This window comes from Primulina huaijiensis, chromosome 9 (assembly GCF_012295235.1).
Source record: "Primulina huaijiensis isolate GDHJ02 chromosome 9, ASM1229523v2, whole genome shotgun sequence".
Lineage (NCBI taxonomy): Eukaryota > Viridiplantae > Streptophyta > Magnoliopsida > Lamiales > Gesneriaceae > Primulina > Primulina huaijiensis.
In genome coordinates, this window is record NC_133314.1 from 21,977,171 (window position 1) to 21,990,634 (window position 13,464).

Genomic DNA, 13,464 nt, shown 5'->3' on the forward strand with positions numbered 1-13,464 from the left:
ATATATTTTAAAAACGATTTTAGTGTTTAATAAGTTAAAAAATTTAAAATACGTGTTTGGACAATATGATGTATTTTTCCCAAATGAGACTATGAGTGCAATATTTTTTATCTAACGTTTTATCGCTCGAGTGTTATGTGGGGCTACAAGTTCTCGGCGAAAAGAAAAAACCAACCACACATAAATTACTTGTGCATCGATCTATATATCATCAATAATACAGATATAGATGATCTTGGAAATTCATGATACTCGATTTCTTTAATTAACATGGTTTCTTGTTCTTATATTTCGCAGGTTATTTCTGCATGGTTTGCAGAAATATCGAACGAATGATTGGAAGAGCATTACACGGTACATAGTGGTAACAAACGAGCAAGTCATGCACAGAAACACTTTGAACGTCAAGAAAAGGACGATCAACGCAAGAAAAAGAAAACGCATTTTTGCCAACTCCATTAATGAAAGCAGCGCCATGGATTTTATCAGCAGTTGATTTGCTCTTCGTTCGTTTGAAGAAATGGGTTTCCATTATGGATGAGTTATTTGTTATTTGTCGCTAATTTTAAATCTATGAAATAAAGGTTTAATATTTTTTCTATATGGATATTATCTCTAGGTTTAAGTTCTGTAAAACAGTACTTTTTGTAATAACAGTATTGTTCATTCCAACTTTTTACTAGTAATTCTTTCCATGTAATGAAGTCAAATTATTGCCAAATATGTGTTTATGGTAACTAAAAAACAAGTCATCTAACTCTGAGGTTGGCCATAGAAAGCTTGCTGCTCAACAGTTATCATTATTTAATTTGTCACGATATAGGAAAGATTTTGGTCTGTTATAGTTTGATTTTCTGTATAAAAACATTTATGTTGCAAGCTCAATTTTAGCTATTTTATGAATGAATACTGCTAGAAGAAATGGAAACTCAGATGCAAAACGAAATTGAAGATTTGTCACTTGCCGCTCCAACCATGAATTCCACGGAGAACTTAGCTTTCACGACTCAAACTTGTCTTAGAAACAAAAGTTCAGAAACTGATATGGGTGAAGAAATATCGAGCACGAGACTAGACAGGACCCTCCCGATTTTTCTCAAGGCAATTCTTAATCTCTTAAGTTCTCTTTTTTTCTTCTTGCTGAAAACTGATTGGATATTATGAATCATTTAATACCTTTCTTTATGCAGTTCTCAGGTGTTCAGTTTAAGGTAAAAATTCACAATCCTTCTTCTGTTAATCCAGTCAAGGCTGTCGTGTCCAAGTCAAGCTTCCGTTTGAAAATTGAACAAGATAGATACAAGCATATATTGAAAGGAATAACTGGAAGCGTTGGCCCTGGGGAAATCCTAGCCCTGATGGGGCCTTCCGGAAGTGGAAAAACTACTCTGTTAAAGATATTAGGCGGCAGACTGCATGAAAATGTTAAAGGAACTGTTACTTACAATGATATCTTGTATAATCCAGCTCTAAAGAGGAGGTAAATTGAAAAATCAGCTGTGGTTTGAACTTATTTCTATCTGAAAGAATTAGCAAGAATATAACAAAAGATTCTTATTCTGTTCAGCCATGATTTTCTCGTTTTTGCAGGATTGGTTTTGTGACACAAGATGATGTACTTTTCCCACAATTGACAGTGAAAGAAACATTGACTTTTGCAGCTTTCTTAAGGCTTCCTAGCACAATGAGTCAACGTCAGAAGTACCAAAGGGTAGCGATGATTGTAAAGCAATTAGGCCTTGAAAGGTTTGTTTCAATTTCTTATTACATCATGATCTTTCTTGAGACGCACTGAAAATTATTAATATTAATTGCAACGGTTTATAGATGTCTAGGTACAAAAATTGGTGATGTTTTTGTTAAAGGGATATCTGGTGGAGAAAGGAAACGAACTAGTATCGGGCATGAAATACTGGTAGATCCTTCATTATTGTTGCTTGACGAACCAACTTCAGGTCTTGATTCAACTTCAGCTACTAAATTACTCCAAATACTTCAAGGTCTAGTAAAGGTACACAATGTGCTCTACAGAACGTCCATCTTCAACTGTTTTTTGTCATAATCCCTATGATGAAATAATGAACCCACAAAATCACTAACATAAAGTTTTACTTCATCTTTCGAGCCAATAGGCAGGAAGAACAGTTATTATAACTATCCATCAACCTTCAAGCCGGATGTTTCACATGTTCGACAAGGTTTTGCTGATATCAGAAGGGTATCCGATCTACTATGGAAAGGGGAGAGATTCGATGCAGTATTTTTCATCATTAACATTTACTCCTGAGATAGCAATGAACCCTGCAGAATTCTTGCTGGATTTAGCAACAGGACAAGTGAATGACATCAAGGTTCCAAATGAACTGTTTGCGTCTCAAGGGAGTCAAGAATATGAAAAACTTGTTATAAGAGTGAGCAATGAACTCGCCTCTGTTTGTGGACATTTTTCAGAGCTTTTCCCTTTATGTTCAACTTTTTTCTAGTAACTGTTGTCTTATGACAGTATCTGCAACTCAAGTACAAAGTTTTATTGGAGCCAAAAGAAATGGAAGAGATACATCGGATACCAAAGGCTCCAGAGCGTCTTCAGTTAGCTATTCAAGTGAAGAAAGATTGGACCTTGACTTGGTGTGAACAATTCAAGATAATATTCAAGAGAACATTTAAAGAGAGATGGAGAGATTATTTTGATCATCTTCGGCTGCTTCAGGCATTTGGAGTGGCTTTTCTTTTAGGCCTTCTTTGGTGGAAATCCAATACTGCAACAGAGGCTCAACTCAGAGATCAGGTAACGCCAGCATTCTTCATCCTCCGTATTCACTTAAATTCACCCTTTATCTTTAAAAAAATGTCCATATTTTTACATCTAACTGCAGATTGGTTTGCTATTCTATATCTGTATTTTCTGGACATCTTCATCAATATTCGGGGCAGTTTATGTCTTCCCATTTGAGAAGATATATTTGGTGAAAGAAAGAAAGGCAGACATGTACAGATTGAGTGTTTACTATGCCTGCAGCACGCTATGTGACATGTTAGCGCACACTCTGTATCCAACTTGCTTTATGTCCATTTTGTATTTCATGGCTGGATTCAAGAAAACAGTAGAATGCTTCTTCTTCACCTTATCTGCAATACTACTGATAGCTGTAACCAGTCAAGTAAGTCAAAAAACAAACGTTTTCTTCATCCAGCAACTATTTGTTAAAATTTCAACCGTTCCTATGCTAAATTTTGATGTATAATGCGAATAGGGGGCAGGAGAACTATTTGGAGCTGCAGTAATGAGCATCAAAAGGGCAGGGACGGTTGCTTCCCTTGTATTAATGTTGTTTCTTCTCACAGGTGGCTATTATGTTCAGGTAGTGAAATTTGAAAGAGCAAATGTTTAAAACTTGTGCATATCTCGGGTGGCTTGAAATTCAAAAATCTGCCACGAAAATTATGTCATATGCATACTTGTTGATAAATGGCCGAGATTGGGTTGCAACAGATAACAATGTCCCGCATAGCACAACCAATTGATTACCCACATATGACCTAGGTCTCACGTTTAATTCTTTCATGTTATGCAGCACATACCGAAATTCATGCGATGGCTCAAGTACGTGTCTTTCATGTACTACGGCTTCAGGCTGCTGCTGAAGGTGCAGTATTCGGGTGATCAGTTGTACGACTGTGAAAGCAGGGGCGGTTGCCAAAGATTGCAGAGTTCACCGTCATTTGACACGGTGAATTTGGATGGCGGATTACAAGAAATTTGGATTTTGTTGGGGATGGCACTAGCTTACAGGTTCTTTGCTTACATTTGCTTGCGAAGTAAAGTAGACGCGTACCACATATGAAGGGTAGAAAAAAAGAACGACTGAATTTCGAAAATGTTAATTCTTGGTGGAATACATTTTCATTTTTTAAAAAAACTAAAAGAACCAATTGCTCCATGGTTTTTGGGTTTCATTTTCTTCTGCCTATCCGGTTATTCATTTTGTGGACACGGACGGACGAGTTGAGTTGTCCGACGAACTATTTTTTCTTATTATCAAATTTCATGCGTAATTCTTTAAAATACATATTCTGCCCCCATACTAAATTGCATCGATTATTAATTTTGTTTCGATTATTGATAGCCCTTCAGCGATAGATTGATTGTGTAAATCGTGTGTAGGAAAATAAAACGAGATTTTATGCAGAATCATTCTTGTTCATAACACTCTAAGGTTAACAAAGTTTGGGATCTGCAATCACTTACCAATTTTCAGCACCATTATGTACCGTCATTCATAGCGCTAGGCAAACCAAACAGCTAGCAATACACACATATGTAGATTACAATCTGAAAACATTTTTCAAGAAACTATCAATCAGCAACATTTGGAAATCAAAAGAGTCAACCAACGGCAACAACACTTCGGTGTTTACCTCAGTCAGAAGAGCATGTTCTGTTTTCTACATATGGCTCATATCACTGGGTACTTGAACCAAAAATCTATCATGCAATGTTATTTCATGTACCTCTGAAGAAACTTTCGGTGGAAGTCATTCCGGATGGTGTCATTGATGAAGCGCTTCGCTGGTTTTGACTCACCACGAGCTTGGTTCTTGAAAACCACATCATCATCCCACCTGAAAAAATAGAGAGTTGGGAGGACTTATTGTGATATTATCAAACACATCATCATTGTAACAGGAAAGAGTAAACAAATTCCAATAGGCAGTTCATGATACCTTCTCTTCACACTAAAGGAAGTCGCATTATTTAGCAATGGATTTCCACGCAACAACTGCTCTTCTTTAGCTTTCAGTTCCTCCTCTTGCTGTAATCGTTCCTGCCAAAAATTTAACACCTCATTAATCATACATGTACTATGAGGAGTTAAGACAGTAAGCAGTACCACCAGATTCAAATATAAGAGTCAAACAGATATATCAAGGCAAGTAAGCACTTAACCTTGTATCTAAATACAAACACACCGATCATGCAAAAAGAGGGGAATCTATCACCAAAAACTTCATCATGCAAACAGAGTGATTTGCACTAAAAGATGTGGAGCTCAAAGTTTGTGGTGCTCCGTGAAGCGGTGAGTAAATGGTAGAATGTCTAGAGTATTGAGCATTTAAGCACCCATTGCATGGGAGAAAAATGTTTTAGCTTAAACATTAATATATATTCCGTAACTGATACACACCATCAACAATTATTTGAAACAGAGACGACTACAAAGTAAAAATATGATACAATATGACTGGCATAAAACTCACTTCTCGTTCTTTCTGCTCTGCTTTTTCTTTCCTCAACCGTTCAAGCTCAGCCAAAAGTGCTTCTTCATCATCCCCGTCGTCATCGTCGTCATCCTCACTAGCAACAGAAAATAGTTATCATCAGTGATAATAAAAATAATAAATTCAGAGTAATTTGAGACATTTCACAACAAAATTATAAGCGAAAAAAGATAGTTAAAAGGTCGCAAAAAAGAATTTAAAAAAGGACCCAAAAGGAGAATATAAATAAACAAATAGATTGAAAAAGGAAAACCACAAATAGTTCTCAATACAACCAAATGTTTGGCAGTTTATTTATTCAAAACATTACTGATGCATGTAAGAAGAATCATCGAATTAGTAAGAGTAAACAAGAATAGTCAGAGTCACAAACCTTTCATCATCAGACTGAACTTCCACATCAGCATCATCAGCATCTACACTTCGTGGAACAATGCGATCTTCAATGTCTCTCTTGGACCCTGCAAATAGTGGTGCCTCATCATGTCATTAAACGACGAATAAAAATAAATTATTTCAGTACTTTGTTTGAAACTCCAAATGCTACAGGGTATCATTTACCTTCAAGAAGTAGCTGACCTCCCTTTCGACGTTCTCTGTCTTCTGCGACATTATATATGGAAGTGTGACAACATAAATGAATAGACGGAGATGGTAGGACAAGAATTTTCAAATATAGTTGCACACACATAAAGCTTAATTAAACTAACCCTTGGATGAGAAATGCCTGCTCTCCCGCTCCTCCAATTCATCTCGGAGATCCCTTCTTTGCAGCTCATCTTGAGTGTCTTGTCCTTCCTTTCTGTTTCCAGGCAGTGAGATAAAAACATTAAGGTTCCAAACAGCTCAGGCACAGAAAATGACATAAAAGGATGAAGAATTCAACTCTCCCTCTAATGTTAGTGGAGGCTTAAACTTACCACCGGATTAATTAAGCTGCATTTATATGCGATACTGAAAAAATGAAAAGGATAAAATTAACATGAATCCGATGATCCTTTTACATGATTTCAGAGTCATTCATCGTCTCTTCATCCAGATAATGAAGACAAACAACCAAAAGCCAAGTTTGCATAATATCATAAAGGAAACAAAACCAAATTAACCATATTCTTCAGCATAACATAAAATCATTAAAGAAAATCGAACGATAAGTAAAACTGCACTATTGAGAGACCCAGGGAGGGAGGGGGAGCGAAGAACAAACCTAGGCTTTAAGGTAGTGTGAGCAGCGATATCCCTCGAAGAGTACTTTTGAGATGGGCCAAAAATTCTAGTGCCCCCTTGTTCGTTTCCTCCTTTAGCGGGTGCCCACGTAGGTCTAGCGGCGGTCGTCATATCGAAACCCTAGATCGCTGGGTATCCAAATTCAAAGCAATTCTGAAAATCAATCAATCTGTACCAACATACAAGAGAAACGCTCATCTGAAATTTCCACTCAGATTACAGGATTTAGGATTCTTAGCACCTTCGATTCGATTTTGACCACAAAAAGGAACAGGAAGAGCGTAAAATAAAGAATTATTTTAAAGTATTCCTCAACTTCAGCTATCATTTTCAAATATTTTATTAGCTAGATGTATTTTTATTTTGGATTTTGAAATTTTTATTGGCTAAAAGTTTTATATTTCACTCTTATTTCTTCAATTTTTTTGTATAACAAGAGAAGAGAGATCTTATGAAAGTATTTATGAAAAAGTTTTTATCTTCATTGAAAACTATTGATTTGAAAATTTTCAAACAATTTTGGTTAATTTGTCCATAACAGAGGGATAAAAATGAATATACATATTTTGGTGTCTTTGATGGTTTCTATAATATGATCTGCTTTAATAAAATAGAATAGATATAATAGATGTATGTTCACTTTTATAATTTAATTTAATTAATATTAAATTCATTGACTAAAACTGACAACAAAAGTAATCAATTTATTAATTGTGTTTTAAAAAATACAAGATTTTGAATTTTTAAATATAATTATTGATTGTTTAGTCAAATATAAACAAAAAGCAGAAAGAATTTTTTAAAAAAATTATCATTTGTTAGACATAAATTAAGCAAAAATTTGTGTGAGACGGTCTCACGAGTCGTATTTTGTGAGACAAATATCTTTTTTGGATTATCAATGAAAAAATATTACTTTTTATGCTAAGAGTATTATTTTTTATTGTGAATATCGGTAGGGTTAACCCGTCTCACAGGCACAGGTAAAGATTCGTGAGACTGACCTAATCCATAAATTATACTTCAACTAGTGCGAAAGTATAAAATGAAATTAGTTTTATTCTTGAATCATTATAAAATAAAATCTTGACTCGTTTTGTTTTGTTTTTTTTTAAAAAAATAATTAATTGTTTAGCCCGCCAAAGGAAATTTTGGGCGCCGAACTCTTTGGTACGGTAGGAATATTTAAAAGGGCGCTGTTCTTCAATTAATTTTAAAATAAAAATTGCCCAAATCAGATCCTTTACCGAATCATCAGACATTTTATGACCGTCGATCAGTCGGTCTATCAACGGTTCAGAAACTACACGACTTGGATCGCTGATTTCTATATAACCACCAGCGTCTGTCATCTCCGTAGTAACATAATACTTGGTTGTGTCGTTTCTCTGTCAAAGAAACCCTAATTCCAAGATATGTCCGGGAGAGGAAAAGGTGGCAAGGGTTTGGGAAAAGGTGGAGCAAAGCGCCACCGCAAGGTTCTGAGAGACAATATCCAGGGAATAACCAAACCAGCGATTCGGCGCCTTGCTCGTCGTGGTGGAGTTAAGCGCATTAGCGGCCTGATTTACGAGGAGACTCGTGGTGTGCTCAAGATCTTCCTCGAGAATGTCATCCGCGATGCTGTTACGTATACCGAGCACGCTCGCCGCAAGACGGTGACGGCCATGGATGTCGTCTACGCGCTCAAGAGGCAAGGCCGCACTCTTTACGGCTTTGGAGGTTAATCCAGTGCAAGATTGGTGCTGGGGATTATCTAATTTCTGTAGATTATGTATTCGGGCATTGCATTAGGATTTCATCGATGGGGTTGTATGTTACTCTGTCTAAACGTCAATCTCTGCGTAGTTTTGCTTCTTTTTGCGACAGTGCTTCGTAAACATGTTATCATTTCCTTGGTTCTTCTTTTGTTAGTTTAATTAGAGTAGACAAGTTGGTTGGGATTCATCTTGCCTTTACAATCTTTTTTATCTGATATATTCATATGATTTTTCGTTTCTTTTTCGGGAATGAATGATCATTTGGCATTTGATTTTTATTTAGTTGAACTGAAAATAACATTCTAATATTTTTTATCTCGCTTATTGACTTGATTGGAGAACAAATAACACTGAAACCTACTGAAAATACCCTTTTTCAGCACTTGAAAAGTTATTCTAAACCCGGTAGAATCTCAGGGCAAAACAAAGAGAAATTTTGTCTTTGAGGTGGTTTCTGTTTCAGTCTCTGCTAATAATTTGGCTACTCTGCTAGTCCATGGATTGTAAGGCTGTTGTGTTGATGAGATTATGAGTGATACTTGATTGTGTGGTCCTCGTGGGGTTGAAGTCAGATTATGACCGAGTTGCGGGTTTCTTGATACGGTGAGCTTCATGCTGAAAAAAGCTCTGACCATTTGTTTAAGCTGAAGTTTTTGACAATTCTAATTTGGAATTGAAGGTTGGTGAAAATAATGGATCTAACTTGTGAATGTCAAATAATTTCAAAGTTTGATGCTAGTTTATATGCATTATGCAAAGAATTATTGGTGGCGGCGGCTACATGAGCGATTTAATACACATTTTATTTTCTGATATTCGCTTTTAGTTATCTTGAGTTTGCTATTTTTGGACACCTAGTGGTTGAGTTTCGTGTTCTTTTATGGAGACCTGGCTACATGACAACTTTATATTTATATACAAGAAAGCTGAGGCGAACATTAAAGGCCATGAAATATTTATATATAAAATGATAAGTTAATGAATCTATACTCTATAACATATGTACAATAGAAAAGTTGGCTTCAACGCCCTGAACTTTGCAGGTATCAAGATTCCATAGATAAGCTTACATTCCAAATCACACCGACGATACTGCTGGATTCTATGTGACGTCTTCTCAGCATAGCTTAACACCTTGATAATGCCACCCTTCTTCTAATACAGTGATTTCATTTTTAAGTAATGGATTCAATCCAGCAGCGCAACACGTATAGAATGGCTTCTTCATACAATCGTCCTCTTTGATGATACATCAGCGAAGGCTGAATGAGTATACTATCTGCTTTACTGCTATAGCCAATAGATGCATAATCTCTTGGAGGAATAAAGTCTATACTCCTATTTTTTATGATCTGGTACATATGTTTTGCCCATTTGATCTGTAAGCGAGGAATAGTTTTTGAAACCTCAAGGTTAGTTGAAACTTTTTTCGTGTTTCCCACAATTAGAATTCACTTGTCGAACACATGGGCTGCTTTGCGGATCTCATACTACTTTATCATTTGAAAAATCTGAATATTTAAAACTATAGATTAAATCAAAGCCTCATAAATGCACAAGAAAGCAGAAGGTGCGAGGAGGACATTCTTCCTTTCTCTTATCTCTTGGTTCTGCAGCTGCGGGTTAAGAGTACACCATTTGGTGGGCTCGTCATCTCTAATTGGCAGTTCCCATGCAACCAATAAGAATAATGAACCATACCCAGTTTAGCTCTAACTCTGAAAGTTCCTTTTATGTTGTAGACGACCCTGTTCCTCTGCTCCTGCTTTTGAAGTTCCATGGACAGGTTTAGCGGCAGATGCACCAAGCTTGATAGCAAATGGACCGATAAGAAGCGTGCTTCTCCAGGATTCTGAGTGAAGGGTGGAAGAACTTGGCTTGCTATCGAATTCTCTGAAAAACAGAGCTCGATATACAGGTACTCAAATCTAACATTTAATTTCCGATTTGGGTTCGAAAAATTAGCAAGAAACACTATGTCACCATTTAGAATCTCTGGGGAATCGAAATAGATAGCGTTAAGACTCGCCGCTGGAGTGTCAAAAACTGGATTTCTTGGTCTGATTGCGACAAAAATGATCAAAGTAGCAATACCAAAGAAGATGAGAAGTACACAAAATAGCAGACATAGGACTGCACCACACCATACTATTGGATTAGTTCTTCGAGGTTGCCTGAGAATCGGCTGCTTTCTTGTTCTGAGCTTTATCCTATATGGTAAAGCCTCTGGTGACAAATTCTGATGATTCTTGGCTTGGTTAGATGACACAATTTGATAAAGCGGAGATGGCTTTGTTTGCTTGAGGGTAGCAGGTGTGTGGGGTGGTGGTGGTGGGAGGGGATGCATTTTTTATGAGAATAAAATCAAGAAAATCTTATGCACGAAGGGAAAACGAAGATGATTGTTTATTATTGAATGAAACCGGAAGTGGGGTGAGTGATGTTAGTAAAGAGGGGAAAAAGAAGCTTTCAATTGTTAGTGGGGGCCAAATACTTCTTTAAATTGGCATCAAAAGGAGATGAATATGGGATCTAAAGTTTATTCGCCATAGATTTATGGATTTGAATTATTTTCTTTTACATTAGCCCTATGGTAAAAAAGAAGTGTTTGGGCACTAACTACACAATTAAAAATATTTCAGTTCCATCGTGATTTATTATTAGTTATAAATTAGTGTATGGTGCGGTGGATCAACAGAACATAAAAGGAAATCCCCTGACACACAACTTCTGCAACTTTGCATTTTCTTGGAATTCTAGTGATGGAGAAATCTGGACTGTCAAATGGTCATCCAAATCAACGGTGTGTTGTAGATGCTGCATTACTCTTAGTGCTATTACCTTTTTGTGATAGGTTGTTATGCTTAGCCGTTAAGAAATACCCCAAAACTCAGGCTGTGAGCAAGATCAGGTAAAAGGTTCTGTCTCTGTGTGTGTGTGTGTGTGTGTNAATAAGGATAGATTAATAGTCAAATATTTATCGTTAAAATTTTAAGATGTTTTAATAATCATTTTGACCCGGTTTAAGATCCAATACTATTGATCAAATAGTTATCCATAAAATTGGATCTTAAACCGGGTCAAAATGATTATTAAAACATCTTAAAAGTATTATTAAATTGAGTTGTGGGAACAAATCATCACTTATTTTATAGATAGTTCTGCAATTAGGATATCGATTTTGAAATTTTGTTAAGTCTATCTTTAATTATTAGCGAAAGGGTGGAAAGTGATGAAAGAACTACACTTTCAAAGATTACATATCAAATATATTTTTGGATGAAATATAAATTTATGCATGTAACGTATTAAGTTCTTTCTCAAATCAAATTCATAGATTTTCGTGATATGATAATTGAGACTTGGGGTGGCAATTCACTATCACTATTTACGGCCAATGCTGCAAGTTATCTACCATTGACTCTATCACCAAAGTACATGTTAAAGTAAGGAAATACCATCCCATGAATTCTGTATTGTAACGATTTTAATCTCATATAAATGAAGAAAAACGTAAACCCCCTCCTGTAATCCATCTTCTCCCTCAATCTATACTGCAAATCTTTTTACAGATTTGATATCTTCGGATCGGGGATGGGTCCGGCCTACTCTCGGTGGCCCAGACAGTTAAAGGCCCAGTGATCGGGAACTCTCGTCGGGACGTCATCCGGAAGGTTATCGAGGCCGACCTCCCAAAACCCACGTAGCGGAGGAAAGGATCTGGCCGACCTCCCATGCCGAGCTCCATGGCCGACCTCCCAATGGTTTCTGAGCCGACCTCCCGTATGGCGTTATCGAGCCGATTAGGCATAGCTTGGTCGACCTCCCGAGCCGAGCCTCCTTGGGGTCAAGGTTACGGGTGAACTCATACATATCCGATCTCTTACTTCGACATCGACAGATAGCCCACAGAAACCCAACCCAAAAGGTAAAAGCCCATTAAAGGTTTACCAAATCTTTGCAGGATCTAACCAAATCTACAAGATATAACCAAATCTTTCACAAGGATTCTGGGGATCTAAATCTACCAAATCAGGATTCTATTGTTCTCCTATAAATAACAGGTTTCGTTCATTATTTAGGCATCCATATATTTACATTACTCTCTCCGTTTTCTATTCTCTGACTTGAGCGTCGGAGGTTCACTACAAGAAAAATTAGCTTTAACAACACATCTACGACAACGGTTTTTATTAAAACTGTTGTCTTTTTACCTTTAACAATAAAAACCGTTGTCTTTTTACCTTTAACAACGGTTTTAATAAAAACCGTTGTCATAGCCTAAAAAAATCCGCTCAAAGACAACAGTTTCTTTAAAACCGTTGTCTTTGATATATCTACGACAACGGTAAACCGTTGTCTATGAGCGTTTTATTTTTTACTACGACAACGGTTTTTAAAAACCGTTGTCTATGAGCGTTTTTTTTTTGAGCTACGACAACGGTTTTAAAACTGTTGTCTATTAGCGTTTTTTNGATTTTAGCAACATCAAGATTATTAAAAATCCTTCCCTTTCTCATCGGCAAACGGGTGAGAATCTAAGTTTCCTTGCGATTTTCTTTCTGCTTTTATTATATTCCGTCTCTCCTACCTGCATGCGAAGACAAAAGCGTATTAATCCTGGCCGGACAAAGCAACATGTCGGGCCGAGCAAGAGATTATAACACCCCCAACAAACCCCATCCCCCCACCCCACCCCACCCCATCCACAGATCCTCATGTTCCATGCAAATCAGAGATGTGTCACGGCAAGAGACCCTCTTCACGTGGGCATATATGTAGACAGACCAAGTAGGGTTTGGACTTGCAATGCCGTTTGCCAGTGCAATGCTAGAGTGGGATTCTTGTGTGCCATGGAGAGACGTTTACGAGCGAGTCGAGCAAAGCAAATCATATTTACTAACAAATATTAGAAACATATCATATTATTCTTAGTTCATCTATATTTTCATACGTTCAATATGTGTTTATATGATTTCATTTAGGTTGCGGTGGAAAGAATGAGAGATTTTGATTTAGATAGAAGTATTTGAGTTAAAATGATATTTGAAACATAAATTTGAAATAATATATATTTTAGATTTATTTCAAAACCATCTAAATACAACCTTAATTAATTTAAGAGTTTGCGTTATGCAACTATATATTAATTAAGACTAGAAATATGAATCATTTTTATGGCGATAAATTTGAAAAT

The 13,464-nt window shown here is 36.5% G+C and overlaps 4 protein-coding genes across 5 annotated transcripts; 2 read left to right on the forward strand and 2 right to left on the reverse strand.

Moving 5' to 3' along the window:
* Positions 1–921: 921 nt before the first annotated feature.
* On the forward strand, positions 922–3,860 carry LOC140985206 (ABC transporter G family member 26-like). Its single transcript, XM_073452984.1, has 9 exons — positions 922–1,101; positions 1,191–1,480; positions 1,591–1,746; positions 1,828–2,011; positions 2,133–2,411; positions 2,504–2,788; positions 2,877–3,161; positions 3,255–3,362; positions 3,576–3,860. The coding sequence occupies exons 1-9, from the start codon at positions 922–924 to the stop codon at positions 3,843–3,845; spliced, it is 2,037 nt and encodes a 678-aa protein (XP_073309085.1). The 3' UTR covers positions 3,846–3,860.
* Positions 3,861–4,164: 304 nt separating this feature from the next.
* Positions 4,165–6,797, reverse strand: LOC140983775 (uncharacterized). 2 transcript variants are annotated; one of them, XM_073450906.1, is made up of 8 exons: positions 6,749–6,797; positions 6,488–6,660; positions 5,991–6,082; positions 5,842–5,883; positions 5,654–5,741; positions 5,260–5,356; positions 4,726–4,826; positions 4,165–4,623 (listed from the first exon to the last, which is right to left on the reverse strand). In XM_073450906.1, exons 2-8 carry the CDS (start codon positions 6,616–6,618, stop codon positions 4,500–4,502), a joined length of 675 nt encoding a protein of 224 aa, XP_073307007.1. In that variant the 5' UTR covers positions 6,619–6,660; positions 6,749–6,797; the 3' UTR covers positions 4,165–4,499. The 2 variants fall into 2 exon arrangements, with proteins under 2 accessions (XP_073307007.1, XP_073307006.1); XM_073450905.1 differs by having other exon boundaries at positions 6,488–6,676; positions 6,749–6,792.
* Positions 6,798–7,862: 1,065 nt separating this feature from the next.
* On the forward strand, positions 7,863–8,454 carry LOC140985328 (histone H4). Its single transcript, XM_073453157.1, has one exon. The coding sequence runs from the start codon at positions 7,923–7,925 to the stop codon at positions 8,232–8,234; it is 312 nt and encodes a 103-aa protein (XP_073309258.1). The 5' UTR covers positions 7,863–7,922; the 3' UTR covers positions 8,235–8,454.
* A 215-nt stretch (positions 8,455–8,669) lies between these two features.
* On the reverse strand, positions 8,670–11,176 carry LOC140985327 (NDR1/HIN1-like protein 26). The gene has a single exon (XM_073453156.1). The coding sequence runs from the start codon at positions 10,612–10,614 to the stop codon at positions 9,865–9,867; it is 750 nt and encodes a 249-aa protein (XP_073309257.1). The 5' UTR covers positions 10,615–11,176; the 3' UTR covers positions 8,670–9,864.
* Positions 11,177–13,464: the final 2,288 nt, after the last annotated feature.

Excerpts from the sequence above, each read along its gene's own strand:
- LOC140985206 (XM_073452984.1), top strand. The coding sequence starts at position 922 with ATGGAAACTCAGATGCAAAACGAAATTGAAGATTTGTCACTTGCCGCT. Across the intron at positions 1,481-1,590 it reads AATCCAGCTCTAAAGAGGAG|GATTGGTTTTGTGACACAAG; the intron begins GTAAATTGAAAA and ends TCGTTTTTGCAG. Across the intron at positions 2,412-2,503 it reads ATGAAAAACTTGTTATAAGA|TATCTGCAACTCAAGTACAA; the intron begins GTGAGCAATGAA and ends GTCTTATGACAG.
- LOC140983775 (XM_073450906.1), bottom strand. The coding sequence starts at position 6,618 with ATGACGACCGCCGCTAGACCTACGTGGGCACCCGCTAAAGGAGGAAAC. Across the intron at positions 6,083-6,487 it reads CACACTACCTTAAAGCCTAG|AAAGGAAGGACAAGACACTC; the intron begins GTTTGTTCTTCG and ends GCCTGGAAACAG. Across the intron at positions 4,827-5,259 it reads CAGAGCAGAAAGAACGAGAA|GAACGATTACAGCAAGAGGA; the intron begins GTGAGTTTTATG and ends AATTTTTGGCAG.
- LOC140985328 (XM_073453157.1), top strand. The coding sequence starts at position 7,923 with ATGTCCGGGAGAGGAAAAGGTGGCAAGGGTTTGGGAAAAGGTGGAGCA.
- LOC140985327 (XM_073453156.1), bottom strand. The coding sequence starts at position 10,614 with ATGCATCCCCTCCCACCACCACCACCCCACACACCTGCTACCCTCAAG.